Source organism: Echinococcus granulosus (genome assembly GCF_000524195.1).
Source record: "Echinococcus granulosus chromosome Unknown EG_S00001, whole genome shotgun sequence".
Classification (NCBI taxonomy): domain Eukaryota; kingdom Metazoa; phylum Platyhelminthes; class Cestoda; order Cyclophyllidea; family Taeniidae; genus Echinococcus; species Echinococcus granulosus.
Window position 1 is genome coordinate 2,840,781 of NW_020170381.1, and position 22,989 is coordinate 2,863,769.

The 22,989-nt window shown below is 45.6% G+C and overlaps 2 protein-coding genes across 2 annotated transcripts; one reads left to right on the forward strand and one right to left on the reverse strand. All coding sequences in view use genetic code 11, as the record gives it.

The window, feature by feature from the left end:
• Nucleotides 1-382: 382 nt before the first annotated feature.
• EGR_00318 (Calcium-independent protein kinase C) lies at nucleotides 383-13,936 on the forward strand (the record flags this gene model as incomplete). The annotated part of the gene is made up of 15 exons (XM_024489567.1): nucleotides 383-910; nucleotides 2,075-2,257; nucleotides 3,242-3,324; nucleotides 4,739-4,794; nucleotides 5,217-5,257; nucleotides 5,350-5,687; nucleotides 7,445-7,613; nucleotides 8,373-8,687; nucleotides 9,198-9,491; nucleotides 10,453-10,641; nucleotides 11,931-12,110; nucleotides 12,244-12,439; nucleotides 12,469-12,674; nucleotides 13,654-13,762; nucleotides 13,851-13,936. The coding sequence occupies 15 exons, from the start codon at nucleotides 383-385 to the stop codon at nucleotides 13,934-13,936; spliced, it is 2,973 nt and encodes a 990-aa protein (XP_024356245.1).
• An 851-nt stretch (nucleotides 13,937-14,787) lies between these two features.
• Nucleotides 14,788-22,747, reverse strand: EGR_00319 (Kinesin-like protein KIF26A; the record flags this gene model as incomplete). Its single annotated transcript, XM_024489568.1, has 10 exons — nucleotides 14,788-15,085; nucleotides 15,806-16,621; nucleotides 16,695-17,258; nucleotides 17,352-17,431; nucleotides 17,505-17,596; nucleotides 17,975-18,707; nucleotides 18,778-19,215; nucleotides 19,354-19,637; nucleotides 19,715-20,011; nucleotides 22,561-22,747. The coding sequence occupies 10 exons, from the start codon at nucleotides 22,745-22,747 to the stop codon at nucleotides 14,788-14,790; spliced, it is 3,789 nt and encodes a 1,262-aa protein (XP_024356246.1).
• Nucleotides 22,748-22,989: the final 242 nt, after the last annotated feature.

The window sequence follows — 22,989 nt, forward strand, 5'->3', positions numbered from 1 at the left end:
AGTATAGGTATGTCTGCAGTACTTATTGGTTTCACTTCTTAAGGCAGGCACAATCTCGTGGTTTTCCAAATTTATTCAGCTTCTTGTACGTATTTGTGGATCGTACCTACGATAAATTTTTCTGCAAACACGACTTTTATCAACAGTTAATACCTTTTTAGCATATATTTCATGTCACTTTTGTGGATTATATACATATTTGTGAGTATATATATGCACGAAACCAACGTGAATTCAGCCACACTTTTGAGAGGGTTTATCCCAATTGTGGTGGAACTGTGCAATCTGAATAATACGATGATCTCGGGTTTGTGTTCAATTAGCTGATTTGCCGGTTCGGTATTTATTTCTTTCTACTAGTCCAGCTTCACATATAAGTGGGATGGAATATTTCTCGGGGACGATCCACATTCAAGTGATCGAGGCAACTGAGTTGAAGGCGACCGCGTGCGCCACGCGTCATGCTGTGGGTCCGGCAGCCAAGCTCTATGAGCTCCTAGATCCTTACGTAACTATTGAGGTAGACGATCTCGCCATCGCTAAAACTTCTACCAAGTCCAAGACAAATTCACCGCGCTGGAAGGAAGACGTGAAGGCGGAGGTGACCAGTGCGCAGCGGCTTACTTTCACTGTCTACCACGATGCCGCCATCCCGCCCGATGATTTCGTGGCCATCGCTGAACTCCTTATGCGGAATGTCCGTGCTGGCAACGAGTTTTGGCTGGATCTAGAACCCCAAGGGCGGCTCAAGTTGCAGATTGATCTCATTGGCACACGAACAGATGAACCTCCGAAGTTGGCCTTTGATAAGGATAATTCTCTTGCCAGTGGGGGTGTCTTCCATGCGAAGCATTATCGAGCGGGAGCTTTGCGAAGGCGGATTCACCAAGCTAAAGGCCATAAATTTCAGGTTTGAATCTATTTATATCAATGCATTTTATGCAAATGCTTTTCGGAATACATGGTTTTGTCTTGACAAGCACGTGTGTACCAAAGCAACAGTTTGCAGACATTTGCTGGTCATAACTTTTGCAATTTGCATGGTTAACTGTTTTGAAGTATCGCTTTGTTCTGCATCAATATTTACCATTACCATTTCCTCAGAAAAGTTAATGATACACTGCCGCTTTACTCATGCTAGGAAATCGAGCAAGAGCATAGTAATCTACTCCTTTACTATTATTTAGCTTTACAACTAATTGATTTGGTTTATTGTGCTGACCAATATTTTGCAGAACAAAACCCATTGACGTCAACAATAGCGTGTAGCTGTTTGTCTCCTTTAACGCAGTTTTTTGGAATTCCCGATATACCCATCAATATGTGCGATTTTAATGGAGAAGTCGGTATAAAATACTTGAATGTAAAAATACTCTTCATAATCAACTCCACACATGTGCTTATACCGTGTAACGTCTATCAACTATCAAAATGTCTGTTTGCAAGTGAAAAGAAAAGCTCGTGCGTGAGCGGATCTTTTTCAGCAATATGCGTAACATTTTCAAATTTCCCAGAAGAATTTGTAGCTGGAGTTTCTGCTTGCCTCTGAATTAAACCATGATTGATAGCCATCCTCATCTGTGGTATCTGAAATTACCCCTTGGTAGAATATCCGGTTGCCAAACCATAGTATAAGCCTGGGAAGTCATAAAGGTAGTTAACGTGCCTTGTAAACTATGCTTACTGCCTGCGAGAAGACCTAGATCACTTTTTTGCCCAACAATTTGACACAACAGATTGCGTCAGTAAAGCATCATCACAGTTTGCTGTGTTTCGCCCCCTCACCTTGAACATGGATTTATTTCCTGAAAGGCAATTCACAATGCTCCAGCAATCCCCAAAAAACTTTGCATTTCGTGATGTTGTTATTTTGACTGCTGGCGGGAAACAATCCTACCCATTTTATGTACTTTATCTCTTAAAAATCAGATGTAGTTAAAAAGAATAATGCAGTTATGGGCGTGCCATCTGTTGTGGATTCTGAGGCTTATTTTGCCGTCGTTTACTGGATGTATGCTGTTTTTATTGGGAACTACCACGTTGGTAGTTTGCACTGATGTCTTCTCATTTGCAGGTTACGGTGCTGAAACAGTTCACCTTCTGTTCCCTCTGCAATGACTTCATCTGGGGCCTATGGAACCAGGCCTACCAGTGTCAGGTGTGCACCTGTGTGGTACACAAGCGCTGTTATCAGAACGTGATTACTCAGTGTCCAGGCGTCAAGGCGCCATCTACGGGTTCCAACGCAGTTCTTCAGGTAATTATCAATGGTTTCCTTTTTCTGCCATGCGGATTATGTGTATATATGCGTTCTACAATGTTTGATTATTTTTGCTTCGTATCAACCACTTTTACTCGTTCCCTCTGCCTTTCGCACGCACAGGCAATTGTGGTCTCCTGAGAGGTGAGTACTACGGCTTTTCTAACCTCGTTTTCTACTTTTTACGTGTTCAGTGTTCGAGGCCTCATTTCAATATTTTCGGCCCTCCCTCCCCTATAACCCATCAATTATCTAATCCCTGCATTGCCCTGCTTCATAATGTACATTGAATTCTCATTTGAACTTGGGAAACAAGTCCGATCCCGGCAATCTGACAAACCCTTTTGGATTTGCGGTGCTTTGCACTGATGCATCATTCTGTTACTATCACAAGATGCTGAGGTTTTATCTGCCCCAGACTGAGTCGTGCTAGATACTCAGTAGTGCGCTCAACTACAGGTTAACTTTTGTAATCATTATCATGTTTGGTCATCAAAGCAAAAACAAGATTTTGTGTACTGGAGCTACCAATGGGTACTGTGAAGAAGGGCATAAAATCCCTAATTTTGATTGATTTTGTTATGCTTTTTTTCTTGTTGTGAAGTTGTACTCTTCCATTGAGAATACTATCTTCGAATAGTTTTTCAGTACTGTATCAAGTAAACAAACTATTCACAGTGAAGTTCTTCAAACTTTCAGCCGGTGAATGCCTATTGCCACTAGATCACACCTGATGTTTCGGAAGAATTCAAGCAGGGCCTGTTGCGGAATTAAGCATTTCGCAGATAGTGGGTTTACTTTTGACTTTTGTTTTGAAAGATAAATGTAAGGATAATTGAAGTATCTGTGCCTATTGCAACTTCTTTCCCAGGTACATGATCTTTCGCAGGGGGTTATTGCGCTGGTTAGCAGCTTAAGAGACGCCCTTCTCTTACTCTTTTGAGGTCTATTTTGAAGATAGATAATTCGAGTCTTTCCCAGGGGAATGTTGTCGACCAGATAGAGCCAGAACGGCCGAATGAGCGGGCATTTGGGCAGGCGGGCGAGCTGATTAACGAACGCACGTGAGCGCGCACTCGCTCACGCACAAGCGGGAGGTCCGGCGAGAACTATGGGGAGGGAAATTAGTGTGCTTTCGCGTGCCTTTTTTACGCTTCTTCACCCTATTAATAGAGTCTGTATACGCGTGCGCGCTTGTCTCTATGCTGCACTTTGCAGCATTTTGCCATATCCATCCGGATAAGCCCTTGATGGATTACAGTGTGTTGACGGCCCGAAGTTTTCTTAAAGATTATCTACGAATTGTTTTCACTCATCGTCTCAAATCTGTTGATTGGTCGTAGCATGGCGTTTTTTTGCTGTCATTACGACCGGCTTGATATGCGCATTAATCTTGTGTACCTCGTTTAGTTCAGCTTCATATGGCTCCTCTAAAATAACTATCACGCGCCATTGATTCTAAAGTTCAATTTGATGCATAGCTCACTAATTTGTCGGTTTTCGCTTCACTCTTCAAAAAGTTCTCATTTTTAATGTTCGTGAATAATTGTTTTTGGTCCTACGGACTCTGCATAAACTATTTCCAGAATTATCCACCCTCCATGTATCTCCTCCGTGGCGATCCACTTTACTTCGAAGCCTTGAATTAAAGTGTATTTATTCTGTGTTCATTAATATCTTAATTTTGCAGAGGCCACTTTTCGTGCATTTTCTATGAATGCAGATTCATCGCATCGGGTGTGTTGAGCCACTGCTTTATAACATTTTAAGGAATTGCATTGCAAATGATTAATCGGCTCCGTTGTACGTTCGTGATTGTGTTTACCTAACATTGTTTATGTTCTAGCTATGCTGCAACCTTTTCGGTAATCTCGTTTCTGCAAGAACATAAATTACCCTCACTGTCTTTACCCACTAGACTGCTGATAAAGAGGGTCTTGGTGCATTTCTCCCTTCTCAATTATCAGTCTGCTTCCTCGAAATATGCTCTCTGTCCATCAATAAATTAGAGCACTTCTGATCACTTTCACTCCCCCAAGAGACACTACTATTCCCTGGCTTGATTTAAACCTAAATATTTCGACGTTTTCTAAAGATATGTAAAAGTATGTAAATAAGTCGCCTTCTTTCTCATAAAATCGTTACATACTTCTTCAATGAACAAGTCCGAGGGCATTCCTATTCACATGTCAGACTCAGACATTCCCAAAACAAGAGGCTTCTTTATCTTACTTGGATGATTTTGCTTAAATGGTTGGAATTCCTAGCAGGGTGCAGACAGTGGCCAACTGGATTCACTTTAAATTAACCAGAGTCGAACGATATTTACGCATGGCACGTGCCAGTGTATGGACAGACTGCCACGTGGGAAAAAAAACAGGAAATAGTATATTAACCAATGTGTTCATGTGTCTGGATCTCACATGCACTGTTTGCACACTTTTCTCTTTCTGCAAACCTTTTTAAACCATATCGTAGGAAGCTTATCCTTAAAATTCCAACTCCGGATGTTCAGACACTCATTCGATTGCGAGGTAAGACTGCCAAACAAAGCTAAATCCTCAGGACTGCGATTCCAAAAGTTAACAATCTGTTGACCATGTGAAAATTCCCAACCACAGAAGGTCTATGGTTTTGGGAGTTTTTCGAAGCGTAAATGGTTGTCCTACTGGTAAAAAAGGAAAATAAAGAATGCTATTTAAATTTTATTGCTTAATTGCTGACTAGCATACCTTCAAAATCAGGAAACTGTTCACGAAGGCATTTAGTTTTCTTAGGAGGAGTTTATTTTTCGCCTTTATCCTTCCTTCAATAGCACGCGTTGAATTCTTCTCTAATCCATTGTTTGTATTTAAATATGCGCTGGCTTGCACTGAGACTGGTAATGACCCAATTTCTTAGATTGTTTCGATTTTCAGATCAAGATCTGTTACTCGTCTGGTGCCTTTTTTCACAGCTATCACGATTTTGCTCGAGTATCTCTATGGTTCAATTTGGGTGTGTGCTGTCCTTCTTTGTCTCAGCATCTCGACGAGCATTTGGCTGACTCCTAGATCATGGCCTAATCTCATTGTGCACATCCATTGCAGAATCGTTTCAACATTAACGTGCCGCATAAGTTCCGAGTGCACACGTACATGCTGCCGACGTTTTGCGAGCACTGTGGCTCTCTCCTCTTTGGTATAATGCGTCAGGGCCTGCAATGCGAGGTTTGCAAGGCGAATATCCATCGGCGCTGCGAGAAGAACGTGGCTTCGCACTGTGGCGTGAAGACGCGCAACCTCATCACCGCCATCCGCGAGTGCGGTCTCAACCCATCCGACCTCGGTCTCAGCGCGGAGGCGGTCGCTGCCGCCAGCGCCGCCGAGGTCTCCGTGCGCTCCGCTCCCACGCACCACGACCTCAAAGCTTCCGAGCTCTACCCCTGGTAAGCCTACACGCTTCCGCTTCTGTGGGTTGTCTAGAGCATGGTGCCAAACCCTCTGCAGTGAAATGACAAATGAATCAATCTCATCCATGTTTTCCTCGTGGCTTCTCCGGATGATTGCAAGTTGATCTATGAATAATGTACCGATCTACCAAGTCACAAGACTGTACGACTGCTATAACCGGTTCGTCCTCAATTTCCCCAACATTAGCCTAGCGTGTGCTTAATTGTCAGCAGTGGCTCGCTTGTGTCCACCGGCACTTCATTTTGCTCGAGTTTATACTCCGCTATCCCCGGTATCAGCTATACTAGTTACTTAGTACCTCACTTACATCTTTTTTATAAGATTCAAGGTACATTCCTTGCTAGCAGCATCGCAAGTTTGCGGATATGTTCATCCATTCTGATCTAGCTCACAATACTTTTACAGCAATTTACCTTTGTAAAAGCAGAAACCACTTTTGGTGCTTTTTTAGAAATGCTTGCTTGCTCCTCTTACTCAAATGAGTATTAATTTTGTGTTGGTATTGTACTAAGCCTCCCAATTGAATCTTTTCCTGTGTTCCTGTTGCTAATAGATGGTACCCACTACGGTCCCATTTCAATATTGACCTCACTTCACCGGATGGCGAAGTCATATTATCATTGTTATTGTTATCTTTTTAAAAGTGGGCAGTCCTTTTTATCGAAGCAATATTTTCTTACACCTCGGCGTGAATCGTCTAGAAATCGCGAACGACAGACCAATTCGAATTTTGACCGTATGAATATGACGCTAGCAGACGCAGTGTACATTTTTATACATCTGTCTTATCATCTCCCAATTTCAGAAGGGGCATCAACTGTTTTGCGAATGGAGAAGCGTAAGGGTCTCCCTTCGCTACAGTCGATCTGAATACTAGCTTACAATAATGGCTCCTACATGTTACTTTTACTGATCTGCACCACTACTTTTAACGACATCTGCCTTTAAATTATATGACGTTAGCTCCGGCTCATGTCATTTGCATGTACCATTCATGCTTTGACACTTGTCGTTTCATTAAACGCCAGGCATCTATGGATATTTCCGGCATATCATTTACGTATTTCATCACAAATCTTGGAAATTTCGGGCCGTGGCAGCCCTCTGAAATAGTTGTATTGCATTCAGGCGTAATCTTGAGTTTATTCCCACCCTCCTAATACCCTCCACCCCCGTATTACACCTGCTGCGTTGGTGGCCATGGGGCGCATGTGTTTATGCTTGAAGTTCATCAAAATTTTGTAGCACTTAAGTTGGATGAAATGGAGGTGTTTTTCGGCTTACCCTAAAACGTGCGTACACTCTGGCCCGGCTTTCACTACTATCACCACTAGTACAGATACGCCTCTTCATCCGTCCGTGGGTGTGCGTACACGCTTCTGGTGGGGATAGAGGGCGTACAAACACCTAATGAGGTCGACGTGCTTGCGCGCGCTCCCATGTGCGCAATGCATGCACTCTTCGTCCCCTATAGATGTGCACACAAGATTGGGAGGTACCTTTACGCCGCACCTGCAGTAGTTTTTTCCCTACTCCAATTGTTGAATTGTGCGTCAAGATTTCACTATGGGTGTCCTAAACTTTCATAATTCTTTCTCAACCGAATAGCATGACCGTAGGGTCGTAGCACCCGAAAGATCTCAATGTACTCTGTTAGTGTCCACAGCAATGTAGTCGGTTGCTTATTTTGACGTATAACGCTGGAGAAGTTTCTCACTTCTCCTCCCTCTAGCGGTAGCAGTGGATGCGTTCCGCACGAGAGATCTTTCAGTTCACCCATCCCGATGCCTCCGACGACACCAAATGCTTCTGACATGGCTGTCCCTGACCTCAACGCGGTGCACCTGAGTAAGGACTCCGTCGCCCATGGCCTGATCGCCCACCGGCCCAGCTCTATGATGGTAAGAGTGCACACTGTTGTAAAAGTTAAGTGCTCTCTCACCCCTCACCTGCAATTCATTTCCAGGCGAAGTGGTTTTAAATGGCATTCCGTTTTGCTTGATCTCAATTCAAACTGCCGCCCTGCCTTTTTGTGATGGTGCGCATCTATTTACGTTGATAGAGGGTGGAAAATGGGGTCTATATTACAAATGGCACAAAAAAACCCTCGGCGCACAGTCGTTGGGCCTTAGTGATAAAAACCTCATTTCGGCTACGGGAAACTACCTCCACATACCACTCGACCTGTGGCGTACTGTATCGAAAAGTCGAAAAGTGATTGCTTACGAAGGGGAATTTCTGTGCAATTTTGTTTACAAAACGGTTTATATGAATATCACCTCATGTGTGAGATTCAGTGGAAATCGTTCATGTATGAACCATGGATCGAGATACTGAGCTACTGAGTTCAACGAGGCCTACTTTAAAGCCATCTGCCTTCCACCGGCAGATTGGTTGAGCAAATAGTGCAATACCCCTTATTCCTCTTTTAAAAGTCAAAAAACGCAGTTGCGGTACATTGGTTACAAGTAGTAGAGCGAGGCCCATGTTGAGACTTGGAGTCCGGCTACATACCCCGATAGGTAAGTTCAGAAGGTTGGTAAATAAGTGGTCTCGATAAACGGTAAATTGGAGACTGGCACCTGGGGACAATGAATGTAGAAGTGCCTTTTCCATGCTAGAGGTTGATGCGATGCGTGCACACATTTATTGGGTTGCAGGAGGGCGAGGAGGGAGAGGTGACACTGGGCGCCGTGGGACCGGGCTCAGCATTAATGAGTCGTCGGCACTTCGTACCGCGCATTCCCCGCTTGGCTGACTTCAACCTGCTCAAGGTGCTGGGCAAAGGCAGCTTCGGCAAGGTTATGCTGGCCGAGCACCGTGCCACCGGCGAGGTGTTCGCCGTAAAAATCCTCAAGAAGGACGTCATCATTCAGGAGGAGGATGTGGAGTGCACCATGGCCGAAAGACGCATCCTCGTCTTGGCCGCTCAGCACCCCTTTCTCACCGCGCTCTACTGCTCATTCCAAACCGAGGTGATTCCCACTATTTAAGGGTTTATCGCTTCAATGCGGATCCAGATCGGGGCCTGTGCCACTTTGTAAACCAAAAGTTCACATCTTGAACACTTTTGTGAGGAAAATAACATCTTTTTCGAGTGCTTCCTTCTACATGTGGGTGCAGCTTAGTATATTCAAACCCATACATACAACCTTTTTTTTTCACTAGTTGAGTCGGTTGTCTACACCTTAGCTCTTCGTCCATCTTTTGAGGCATTGTTGGCGATGGTGTCATATACACCAGTAAAAGCATAGCCATCAACTTGGACAATGGCGTAGTGTGCTTTTTTCGACCCTATCCCAGCATCCAGTTACCTGCATAGTCGTTAATACCTGCTGAACTGCGTACATTCGGTCGTCTAGCAAACTTCAACTTATGTGTTTAAAAGCATCGAGTTAGCTTGGTATCGCCTTATCGCCTGCGGGTACTATCTGTGGACTTATTGGTATTTCAAAACTGATGAAGCGGTGTTTTTTTGGCTGCAGGACCGTCTATTTTTCGTGATGGAATACGTGAACGGCGGCGACCTGATGTTCCAGATCCAGAGGGCACGTCGCTTTGATGAAGCGCGTGCTCGTTTTTACGCTGCTGAAGTAATTCTTGCACTAATGTTCCTCCATCGCCACTTCATTGTATATCGGGACTTGAAACTTGACAACATCCTCCTCGACGCTGAGGGGCACTGCAAACTTGCCGACTTTGGCATGTGCAAGGAGGGCATGTTTCCGGGTGTCACCACCTCCACTTTTTGTGGCACTCCTGACTACATTGCTCCTGAGGTAGTCCTTTCCTCTTCTTCAATTTATGTCATCAGAAGGGAGCCATGATATTCCATCATTAATGCACGCATGCTCTGTTCACTACTTCTTAGATTGTAGAGCTCCCGTGCATCTTTCAAGGGGATCCTCTGTGCTTCTCTTGAGCTTTCTTTTGTACCCCGAGAGTCCTCCTAGCAAAGTACAAGCTAGATACCTCCAGCGTGTATGCTGTTCGTTTGAACCGAACCTGGGATATTCATAACTTCTGTAATCTAGCAGTCTTGACTGTGTTTGTGTGAAGAGTGGGGTAGGGCAAGGTGCGTGGCAGAGGCGGCACGCACATACCCGGTGGAGTCATGTGACGACCACTGGCCTGGGGACGTAAATACTCATAAGAGCAGACAAATACGGACGCTGATGATAAGGTTTGACCGCCCAGTTATCTAGTGAGGTAATAATAATGTGATCTTGTGTCTAGGTTTGTGTGCGCGTATGGGTTGTGCATTCCTGTGGGTGTGTGTGTGTGACGGTATTTTTATTGTGTCGCGAACCCGGCGGATATATGCACTCGCTCGTAAAGACACTCAATTTACAGAAGAATGGTTGATTTATTAAAACTGTTGTGAGCATCTTCTTACGGCTAAGGTACTATTAGTCCATTCATTCTTCCTACTTTATACGGAGATTTTGCTTTGACCGCTTATTTTGGTTTAGAGTTTTACTCTAATTTTTTTCATCTGTGCTTTGACTAAGTTGGTGTTGTCGAAACCCTAGTCTAACGAGTTCTTTTTTTGGAACGTTTAATTTAATGAGTCTGCTATGGTCGCAATTGTTTTTATATGTAGTTTGATTTTTTTCTTGGTGTACTTCTCGGTATAATATGAATGGAAACCCTTCCGTTTGCATTGAGGCGAGGTGTTTTCGACTAATGGAGTAGGCGCGTCAGCTGGATGACTACTACTTTTCCCCACGTGACTTTTAGATTTTAGCCGAGCAGGATTATGGATTTAGCGTGGACTGGTGGGCATTGGGCGTGCTCATGTATGAGATGCTGGCCGGCGCGCCACCCTTCGAGGGAGACACGGAGCAGGACCTCTTCAACGCCATCTCCTACGGTGATGTCAAGTACCCTTCGTCGTTGCAGGACGATGCCGTCGACATTCTCTCTAAAGTGGGTTCTCTTCCAACCTACTCACTGCACGCTGCCCACCCAGAGGGAATATATTTCATAGCTTCGCTTGTGGACATAATTAATAGCTATTTAAATTTCTGTCGCCAGCACCATGATTTATGGTGTTTAAGCTTCTGCTAAATTTTCTGGCTATCTTACCCCCTAAGATTACTCTTAATCGGGATAAATTTTCGACTCATCGAATAGGCAGCTTGCTGAGGGGTAAATCGAACTTCTCGTGATCTAAGTCTGCCCTGTCCTCTTTAGCGAGTTTGTTGTTGATGACGATACCGAGGTATAGGTCTCTCGTTGCCACCTCAGTCGGGTCGTGGACTGCATACATTAGCACCATAACCCCCGCCGGCATCATCATTTGACCCTAAAATTGCCCATGCATAATGCTAATGGTGCATACAGTGACGAGTCCCTGACTTGTCTGTCTTTTATACCTTTGCGCCTCTTGGTATACAGTTGACCGCGCGTTCTTGTGTGTTGATCTTCGCTGTCATTAATAATTATGTGATCACATTGACAATCCGTTTTTGGGTCATTTCGTAAATACTAGGCCCAGCCATTGATTTCTTGCTTATTTAGATCGCATCCTAAAATAGAATTATACTTCCTCTGAACTGCCAACTCCAGTTTCCCTAGTATTATAAAAAGTTTGATAGCCAGATTTTCCGAACCCCAAAGGAACGATCGCTCTGGCTGGTCATTTGTGGATACGCGCGAAAGAATTCCCAGATTTTCGAATGGAAATTAGAGTAGACTTGATTTTTAGTGTTTTCATCTATGATCATCCTATTTAACCACCTTTTCTTCGTATTTGAAACTGTTTATTTTAAGTAACCGGGTTTGGTGTGCTGCTGATCCAGGCTGGTCTACTGAAGAAGGAGCGCGTGATTTTGTTCCATCCGTGCACAACTAAGTTCATTTTATTGTTAATCAGTGCATGAATCGGCAAGCTATGCTATATCCCACTTTGCGTACTGGCATTCCTGACTATTTTCAAAAGAGTCACTGTAATGGACAAATATCATTCGTCTTCCCAATAGCATTAGAAGTTAGGATATTTCACACAGCTTTCAAACTCTCTTCATTTGTAACATCTTTTCCCATTTGAAAGCTGCTGGAATAAGTGCATCTTAAAATACCCCCTGCGCGGCGCGCGCAAAATTTTTATCCATCGAGTTAGAGGAGATATCTCCTTGGTACAAGAGGAATAGGGCCTTGAGATTTTTCGGGACTGGGACAGCAGCTCATAGTAGTTATTTTTTTGTGTTGCCTAGTTTTTGCTGAAGTCGCCGGCCCGACGGCTGGGCTGTGGGATGACCGAGGGCGGTGAGTTGGCGATCCAGTGTCATCCCTTTTTCAGGGAGATCGACTGGAAATTGCTGGAGGAGCGCAAAATCCGTCCTCCCTTCCGACCCAAAGTTCGCTCCCGTTTCGACACTACCAACTTCGATAAGGTATGTATTTTTCCCTCCACCCTAACAATGTAGCCTGTTTTTTTCGACTTTTGTATCCCAGTTCTGATTTGTCTCAAAATTCAGGGATTGTCTCACTGGAAGATTTAAATGCATCAGATTTCAACGTTTTTAGGATTTCACAAATGAGGAACCAGTGTTGACGCCACTGGATCATTCGAGCGAATTGGCTGCGGTGGAACAAGACGTGTTCGTGGCATTTGATTGCGTGAACTCGGACTACAGCGCTTTGCGTCACCATGCCACTAGGCCGAGTCAGCAGCAGCCCCTGCTCTCCGTCTCTGAAGGGGTTAATATCACCAGCAGCGACCGTATGCATACTCCTGTCTCCCCCGAGAAGCGCAAGGCTGCTGCTACCGGTACCACCACTCCGACAACCTCCGCAACCAACGAGTAACGGCGAAACCGGCGACAATCCCTTCCAATTCCTCCATCCATCCACCTACCTATCCTGCTCCCTCGTCTATCTGCCTGCCTGTCTGCTTCACCCGTTCTCCAAGCGCCCTCCGTCTGGAGTGCCGGAACCGCCCTCCTCTCGAACTCCGTGTATGTGTGCAATAACGCCCTCCGCCCAATCGCCACTACTGCTACCACCACCCATATATCCACTTCCGCTGTACATGTCCAAGATGCTCGCGGGTGTGTATGCTCGAAGCAAGGAAAGGGAAGGATGCAGAGGTATAATGGAATCCGTGCTTCGTCTTTCCGACCCATATTGTTGTCCGCTTATCCGTCTTTCTCCTTCTCCGCCTCGTCCACCTCTCCTCAACCCTTCATAGGAAAGGGTGTATGGATCCGTACTTTCTCCCTTTTTCACCTGTGATCTTCCATATCCAATCGACACTAGCCCGGCTCTACTCTGCCCCACTCTACTCGGTCGCTTCTTCCATGTGTGTGCGTATATGTGTGCGTGTGCGTGGGCATTACTAACTAGAACAGTGCTCTAAGACTACTAACAAACATCTCTGACAATGGTTATGCTGCTGTTTATGGTACTGATGATGTAAAAATGCAGCTGGATTTCTGCATTTGATTTCTGTTGCCCTCCCCTTACCCTTTGTATGTGCCTCCCACTCGTTCTCCCTCAATTGATTCAACCGCAACTGCTGCGCTAATTTGTGGTGATATATACATATGTGACTGAATATCGATAAGATGCTGTTGATTTCATTCCTATGTTCATTCTCATTTTACTGCTCCACTGTCCTGCTCCTCAGCTCTCCACAGTGGCTCCTTCCTTTCCCTTTGTCTTCAACTCAAGCCTCTTCTCAGCGACCTTACCGTATGCATTTCAAACTTCCTCTTCACCCTACTGCTTTTGACGTATACAATGAAATCACTATTAAGACGTGCGTGTGGCTTTCTTTCACAGATTCACTTGACTCGGAGGCCCCACCACCCAAAATGTGTGAGGATCCCACACTTGGGGTGATATTTCGGAGTTCACTCAAATTCCCTTATGTAATGCGTTTTAAGGCGGTTGTGTTGAGTGGACCAATTTGAAATGTCCACCGCTGTGATCCAGCCACTTGCATCTATTTTGATCCCGCCTACTGTGCCCGAAATTGGACTATGCGTTGGCAATGTCACCACAATACCGGATGCCGGTGTCTGTGTTCATGATCTTAATCAAGGTTTGACGCTTTGCACTAAGTTCCATAGCGTCTCTGTTCGGCCATTGCGAGGTAGTGAGTAATTTACTCCTCTCCTCCCATGATTTAGAAGCATGCATGGTGCATGTGTGGAGTCAGCACGGTGCAGCTGCGGAAGTCGAGTTCCTGGTGGTACGTCACGTCCACATTAAGTGACAAAGCTAGTTTAGGTCTTAGTGTGCGCCAGTCTTCTTTAATCACCAAACGACCACAAGTTACACTTGTTAATAATCCTCAAAGGCGCGGTTTTTCCTTAAGAGTGACGCGTTTCACAACTTTCAGAAGTGGCAAGGTAGGTGAATGAAAACGTATACTAGTAATGCGAGAGAGGACACGTCGTAAATGCCAGAAATGGGACTTAGTGGCCTTGTTTTGCTGGCGAGAGAGAGGGGAGGGGTTATAGGAGTGGCAAATACTGATCGAGTTGATTGCGGCTTGGGACTTCCGAGAGAATGTACAACTTGCAGTCTTCCCTGAAGGTACCCTAGGTCAAATAAACCCCGGTGTCTCAATCGATGTGTCGTGTTATACTGAAAGGTATTTAAGTAGCAAGAATTTACCTGTGGGTTGGTATCGGGACTTAATGCATTTGACCGAGGTTAGTCATGGGAGTGGGGTGCTTTTGATGACCAGGACCCGCCAATGGTTGTTCTGCAAGTAAAAAAGCGTAGATTACCGTAGACCGAAAACGTCATCCGTGTTTGCGACTAATGCATCCCCTCTTTAACCTAAAGAGCCAGGTCTCAGCAGCAATCGAAAGCACACAAGTAGACATTGTCAACTCTTAACCATTACACCAAGACATTTAAAAGTTAAAATAGATCCTAATGCCCATGGAAAACTTAATGAAATTCGACTGTGAGAAACGAATGGTTAATATTAAAACACTACAAGTGATGGTTGAATTGAAATATCTGTGAAATTATTGAAAACATCCAACGAATTTTAACAACGTAGCAGAGGGAAATGGAGGTCCACAGAAATGGATGCTTATTTTACCAAGTTTACTACGCCAACCTACTTGAGATGAAAGTGAGGGCGGATCGACTTAAAGGAAAGAGGCGCTGATCAGGACAATAGACATCCTGTTGTTGCTGCTGCAGGTGGTATTGTTGCTGTTGCTGTTGGTGCTGGCAACTTGAGGAGCAGGAGTCTACAGAGTCTGTATGAGCGGAAGAGACCTCACTGCTACCACCCGCCCCGCAGCGGCCACCGCTGCCTCCTCCGACGCCTTGGCGACAACTCTCGTAGCCACTGCTGCCTCGGTCCTCTCGACTGTCCTTGTGGCCCATTCCTCCAGATCTGCTGCCACTGTGGTATACGAATTAGCCATTAGCCCTCAAAGCTTTCTTCGTTACATTCCTACAGCAACCCATTGGCTGAAACTTGACTTAAACAAAGGCTTCAAATCTCTCCCAGTCGATATTAGAATCTTCTTACTCGACCAAAAATGGGCGCATGTGAAGTCCATGTCTACACCAATAATTGCTTTATTGCAGGCACACAGCCAATTTTTTTCTTCATTTTAACGTCCAAAAAGCTTTGTATCACACCTTTTTTGAACTTCAGCAGCCCCAAAAATGGATGTAGTAGTTAAAATTAAAAATCCCTTTGTAAATGAATGATCAGGAGCACTTTGAAAAAAATAAAAAAACACAAAACAGATGACTATATAAATACTTTATTCAAAAGATCAAGGCTATTCCTTAGCATTAAATACATCATGGCTGAAACTGCGTTGAACACATTGAGACTCGTTCTCATAGAAACAATTTTTTATTCATACTTCAACATCTATTTGAAAAACAATAAATAAGTAACTACGGGTCCAGCATAAGGTGATGCGGTTGGATTGAATCATTTTTCGGTGAACAAAATATCCGCCAGCTATGGACAAGCTGTACTCGCTTGGGAATTAATCCACCTAGTACCAGGAATGGATCCGAGATGGACACGCATGGAAGTAATTCTGAGTTCAACTCTGACCACAGTTTATGTTTACCTTTGAGAGAATCAAATGCTTACGTTCGGTAAGTGGAGAGACTCTGATGCATTTGATTCATGAATGTCGACGGATCCCCGGCACACATTCGTGACGACTCCCGATACATAGGATTGTGGAGTGATAGAGTCACAGACGGGTAGTGGTAGCAGTGCTGTGGTGTGTGACCGAGGCTCCGGTCACCGCTCGAAGCCCGTGGAAAGTCGGTCCGCGAGTAAGCACCGGGTAGAGAGGCACTGGTGCGCAGCGGGATCGGCATTACCGACCCTAATCCGTCAGTCTTTTCCTCCACTTGTGCCACTATCTCCTTTTCAACCGGTGCACTAGCAGAGGCTTTTTTGTTCCTTCGCTCCTTCCTACGCGCGTGCCATCGCCGCAGTGTGCAAAGGATGGAAGGTAGAGTAAGAAGCTTGGACTTTTTCGACTCCTGTGGAGATGCAAAAGCGGGAGACGAGAAAGTACGAGCGGGCGTGCCCTCCTCCACCGAATTTCGTCGTTGACTTGCACAGGTGCGTTGGAGTGGAAGCGTCGTTTGGGAAAGGTTGGAAGCTGCAGATGATGGCAGTAGTAGCTGCGTGGACCAAGCCTGCATAGATGATTGAAGATAAGGAGAGGTGGGGAGGGACCAAGGATAGTATTGTATAGGTGTAAGTTGTGGAGTGTACACTGGAGACCAGAGGGGCTGTGTAGGTGGCGGAGGTTGGCACGGCGAGGAATGGGCTGTTGAAGACCGTGACATTTGTGTTGGCATCCATGGAAACGAGACTGTTCTTTGGATAACCACGGGCATCGGAGAGACTGGTGATGCCTTCTGGGCTTCGGCGTGCCGTTGAAGGGATCTGTAAAAAAGCGTGTCCGTACAAAATAACCACCCAGATTGTTCATTTAAATAAGTAAACAGTAATGTCTTACTGCTCAACTGGAGGAGGGGAATGAGACTTCGTAGCGACCTTATTTTTAGACGCAGTACTACATGACGAGCCATGATTGAGGGATTCGGAGGCACTCCTACCACCGGGATTGCATTCCTGGTCGCAGTAGGCGCACTTTTGACACACTCGAGAGCAACAACTATCTGCGAATTCGCACAAGGCGCACGTGTCTCGCGCATACTTATAGCAGGTACACTCATGGTGGCGGTGATGGTGATGGTGCCGGCGTTGGCGTCTCGTGCGGTGGGTCCGATGACGTCGAGTGCAACAGGAGCGGTGACAAGAAGAGGAACGGGTCTCGGGATGCGGATGTGATGGCGGCTGTGGTCCGAGCCGCTCGTCTTGAGCATGGCTGAGGTCGGTGCTCACATCCTTCACCCACGCGGCCACTCGGTCGAAGGAGGAGGCCGCATTGGAATGTTTCCTTCTGCGTGGAGAGTGTCTCGACCTATCCGGATAAGGGTTGGAGGAGTGAACGATCTTCTGCTCGGTTACAGGAGGGTCCATAGACGTGGTCTTCCCTCCAAAAGGGAAGGGCTGAGTACTGTGACTTCTAATGGGTTAAAGGAAAGCAATTATGTACTCCTTAAATTACTAAAAAATACATGAATGTCACGCTTTTGTGTAGAAAACATACTCAGACTGGTGCACTGGAGTTGTGACGTCGTCCACGACCGACGGAGTCACAGCTTGCTGTCCAGAGCCCTTATGTTCAAGCTAAAGTTAATTAAAACAGTTGTTTCCATTCCTCTAAAACATTAATCATTTTAAATAAATGACAATAAAATACCTGTGGAGTTGCATATGGGGATCGAAGGAAGGGAATTTGAGGGTCCTCGCATAAGTTGTCGGAGCGACGCCAACTGAAAGTGCCCTCGTCACCTATAAACACCATCAGTGAACATTACATTCAGATCCAATATGCATCTTTCAAAGATAAACAATTTGAAAGAAGTTGAATTCAGTGAGAAGTGGGTGAATCTGGCGTGATTCAACGTTCGCATGATACGGCAAATTATGTACTGCAAACAAATTACCATAAATACTTTGGTACTATGCATGCAGATATGTGTCAGTCCTCAACAGATTATTCTTTCGTACTAATGAATGAAAGTTTTTTTGATTATTGGAAGCCAGAAGCAAAAGTATAAGCATATAACAGAAATTAATGTATTTCTCACTGCTTTTCATATCATGACCAACTAATATCCCATTGCAATGTGCAATTTGGTGTACGGAAAGTGGCAGCCTACAACCTACCAACAACCTCCTTACTACCCTCGTGCGCAAGACTGCTTTGTTGGATAGCCAGATCAAGAAGAGTGTTTTCATGCTCTTCATGCCCACCACCACCAATGCTGCTCGGCGCTGACGTCCCACCCTCGGTCTCTTCAGTGCGCTCACTAATGTCAGAGAGCACTCCAAAGCCTCTGCCCCCGCCACTTCCGCCATCTCCGCTGCTACCGACACCAGTCACGCCTCCACCACTGCCACCAGTTCCTCCAAGGCCTTTTATTACGTTCTTATCGTTTTCATTATCTTCTCTATCAGAGGAATAAGAGGAAGAAGAACAGCTCTCAATTGGACTACCATCGTCACTCGTACAGCTTTTCATCTCGTCGATGGAGGCATAGGTCGGCTCTTTGATAGTCACCTCGACGGGTGCGGTCTCAGCCGCCGTCGGCTCCTGTGTTGCCACGAAAATTTTGGGCGTATCCGAATGTTGTACGGGGTTTTGAGGGACAATACGGTGGGTGAAACCGAAGTAAGGTGGAGCAGGGGGAGGAGTATTCTCAGAGCTAGTAGTTGTCTGTGTACTACCGGATGCACTTTGCTGCTCTTTCGCTACCATCGCTTTGGGGCCGTCCACCCAGGTTTCCTCCGTAGAACTGACTACCTCTTTGCCCTTGCGGACGGCTGCTGCTCGTGGCCATGCTGTTGCATTAGTGCGTGGAGTAACTCTCTTTATCAAGACACCTGATCGTAGTGTACCCTAGAATAAAACAAACTTGCATTTAGAGACCGCATGGCTTTGTAGCCGGCACTAGCGAATGAAAACTTACTCCCCCCTCAGAACGGGATATGGAACGACCGAGACAAGTCTTTTCCGCAGCGACTGATCTTTGGAGAGTTCCCTCCTCACTGGAGCTGGCGTTTTTTTTCCACTCATCTGCGGAATGCACGACACTACCATCAGCTAGGCCCCGAGGGCCCAGCGAACTCCCGGTCTCACTAGCTCCACCACCCAGGTAGATGACCGTGTCACCCGCGCAGGACTGCTCACTGCTGGAGGTGTAGTCGGTGGTGGAGGTGCCAAAAGAGGACCGCCCAAGGCGCGGTCGCACCGATAGGCGCGAGCGGAAACCCCGAGACGATGCTGAAGAGTCGGACGTCGTACCGCCAACCGTTGCGGTCCAACTGCTCCCACCCGCGCTACTCCCTCCACTGCTACCAACACGGCGACGGCGAAGCCGGTGCAGTCTGGAGGCCAACTGAACTACCTGTGCGGATCAATTAGATAACAATTTACGCACCAATCTCCAGAATGACATCATAATAGTACATCAGTCTCTTTGGCAAAACATTCGACTCCTCGATGAGGTGATTCCCGAATCTATGTCTCCAGAATTAGCGCTAACCTGCAAGGTCTCTGCGTAGTGCTGCTGCTGACCCGAGGCATGTGCAATGATGCAGGGCTGGGCATGGTTACCGGTCATTCCCTCGCGCAAGAGTTGAGTGACAGCCGATTCTCTGTGAGGAAGCTGGCGCTGTCCAGTGAGCAAACCCAACAGAACGTTCGCTATGTTTGCCAGTGACAGACTCTTCATGGTCGAATTTTGGTCCTGACCTTGGCCAAGTTCCTTCGAACCGTAGCGACCACAGCCCAGGTAGAGTAGCTGTAGACGACTTCTACCGCCAGAAACTGAGCCGTAAAAAAGTGCTTACTTAAACACTTATTCAGTAAAGAGTAGAATATTAGCGGCCACGACGACGGATTACCTTCAGTTTCCGACCCATTCTTCTCGACCTTATACTGGTAGACATGTAGAGTGAATAGGGTGTGAGAGATAGCCACGTTTTGAGCTCGATTTGCAAGGGCAACGTCCAAGAGATGAGCAGCGTGACCGGCAGTCGGGGCTCGGATTTCAGTCAGTCTGTCCATGGTTTGACTTAGCCTGGCGGCTGGAGAGGTGTTACTGTTGCCATTCGCTGAAGAGAGGGACCAGGTGTGGGAATTGGGACTGGTGTCACGAAGATAGCTACTTGGAGCTGGACCTGATAAGTGATCGTCCTCACCTGAAGTGTGAAGGGACAATTAGGTAGTTTTCCCCATAGGATCACACTAATCTGGCTGCCACGTTGATGTCAAGCGGCGTGGAACCTTGAACACATTCACCTAGAATAAATGGACCTCGTGCTCGATTGTAGCATGTGATACTCTTGTTTCTGTTGTGTCATCATCCCCATCACTAGGAAGTCTGATGTAAAATAATTTTTTGAATAAACGTAAAGCGTAGAATTTTCACTGCTTTTATGTGCACACCTAGCTCGTATCCAAACATCACAACTATGAATATACATTTACATCGAGTCAATAAGAGTGACTCCTGACTAAACGTGTCAGGGATATTCACCAAGAAAGATTTCTGTTTTTTAAGAAATCATAAAAATGGTGACCCTGTACAGTCTGTGCGCGTAAAGAGAACAACGGGTAGGAGTCAAATTTTCCATGAAGCAAATCTTGCAGCTGTCGTAGCTGTAGCGTGACCCAAAATCTAATAGGGGGAATTTCTATTGAAATTCACGTATGTGCAATGCGTGGTTGGTTAAATGTACCTCATAGGTGAGAGGCGGTCAGGTAAAACGAACCTCGTGTTCAGGTCCGACTCCATCGGCCCCCGAAGCGAAAACACATCCTCCTCCCTCCAAACGCGCTTAATTTGCAAAATCTATACCTTTTTAACAATTGCTATCCAATAAAACATGTCATTGTCCAACTCATCCACTCCTTCTATTGGAATGAAGGCCAAGGAGAACGAGGAAACGCTGAACCCATTATATGTGCGTGAGGCATAAAACAAAAACAGAAACTATTTACACTTAATCAGGAGAACTTATTGTGGTTAAAAAAGGCATATTTCGTAAAGTAAACGGCTAAGTTTGTATTTCACCTCTTTGTGGAAATAAGAGAACGTCTACCAGGTGTGCAGTACTAATAGGATGGCTTTGCGTTGCCTTTACACCCCAGATGGGTGGCATATTCCTTAAATTATGCAAAAAAGTTATCAAACTGTCAGGTTATAATAGTATGATTGCACAGATTAGAGGTATTTCCACTAATAAATTTCCGAGAAGGTGGAATAACTAAAAGATTCATGAATGCCTACTCTTGAAGGTTAAATGAAATTCCCACCAGATCGTAATTGGCTGCGCAGTGCAAAGGTCTCGATTTTGTGTCTCCTTACATTTCCTCTCAGTTCACCTATTCAGAAAATTAGCGTCCCAACGAATGTTAGACAGTAGCCAAGATTAGTCCCATTAGTCTAAAAACCACCTCATCAAGTTCATGCATTCAAATATGGCCCATTTTACAGACCGACGTGCAGTTCGAGACAGGAAACACGAGCTGTCGAGCAGAGGTGGACGACTGACGGTCTGCGTCAACAGGAGACCTAACGAAGCGGGGACACATTTTGGGTAATTTAAGACATGCATGTGCGCACACGGCCTCGTTGGGGGATGAATAAGAACATCTGCGACTGTGAATAAACACGTCTTCTGCATGTCACGGAACTAGAACCAGCTCCTCCTCCGTCTCCTCCACCACCCCTCTATAACTCACATGCAGGGAATGCCACCCCTAACTGTTGGAAATCCTAACCCGCCACGTTTCGCGCTCTCGGGTTGGACCTGTCTGTCGCGCTTTGCAATGGGGTACAAACCTCTGTGTCTAGGTGCTCTCCACTTGCACTGATCTGGGGAACAGCAATAGAGAAATCACCTGACGTACTCTCGCTATTCCCGAGGCAAACTGATCCTTTCTTTACAACTTTTGTGCAATGCGCGCATTACATCAGTAGCATGAAAATGGAGGTACAGCTTCAAAACGTGAATCATGCAAGCACTATGCGCTGATTTTTCGTGGCTGAAGGTTAAACATGCGGGCGAAATGCTACTTTGACTTTTATGCAAGCGAGGGGCCGACACCACATGTGCTGTCGAGAGCTTGAACACGCGATAATGAATTATCCCAGTTTGATAAATTCCACAAATAAGTGCTTCTTGTTTGAACACTACCCTCGTCCTACTGCCTGTGTTCCTCCCAACACTGCATCTTTAGTGATGGTCAACTTTGTAGTGGGCAGGAATTACCGATTTCGGGTAGTTATTCGGTTACCCTTTTTGTGAACTTTTCCAAGTATGCTGAGGAATGAAGAGGATGAAAAATGGATGCCAGTTCTATTAACGAGACTTTGGAGCGCCAACTGCAAAGTACGAAAATGGTTAGCCTCTGCCCTTGTACACAGATTGATTGCACATGTGAATCCCAACTCACCAGGACGATTGTTCAAGTGTAAGTTCTTTTGTATAGCAAGCAAATACGGCACATGAACCGATTAACTGTTGGTTGGGTGAATTTAAAGCTGGTGACAGCTTACGTTGATAAACCAATTGGTATCATCCCTTGGTTAACTGTAATCGTGAAATAAAAGCAACTGCCTACTTTGATTAAAGCACCAAATGCTTGCAGATTTTTCAAGAATTGGTACACTTGAAAGTCTAATTTGGGTGATTCTTGAATCTAAATTAAAAGACCAGTAGGCTGGTGTACAATGCGAACGTACCGTCAAGAGCCGAATCATGGAGGAGATCCTTGAAGGACTCATCGTATCCAAAGACTTCTACTGCAGAGACTCGGACGGAGAAGCGCGTTTTGGTAGCCTCCTTTTTTTCCTCCACCAGACGGAAGAGCCAGGCGATGGCGCAAGGAATCACGCCCACTGACTCCACCGAGGCATCCGAACCCAGCATTGTCCGCGATTTCGCTGCATTAAATATCAGCCGCTCTGTTATGCATTTACATAGCAATCGACAAGACTCTGTGGCTTGGGAAACCGGCTCGGTTCTCAGTCAAGTTTTTACGTAAGGACAAAACTGATTAGCTTAAACCGTTAAAAAATGACCATCATAGGAACAGTAAACACCGCTACGAACCCCGTCTAGCGCAACGAAAATAAGGGCATACGAAAGGACAATAAATTCCCCGGAAGGCT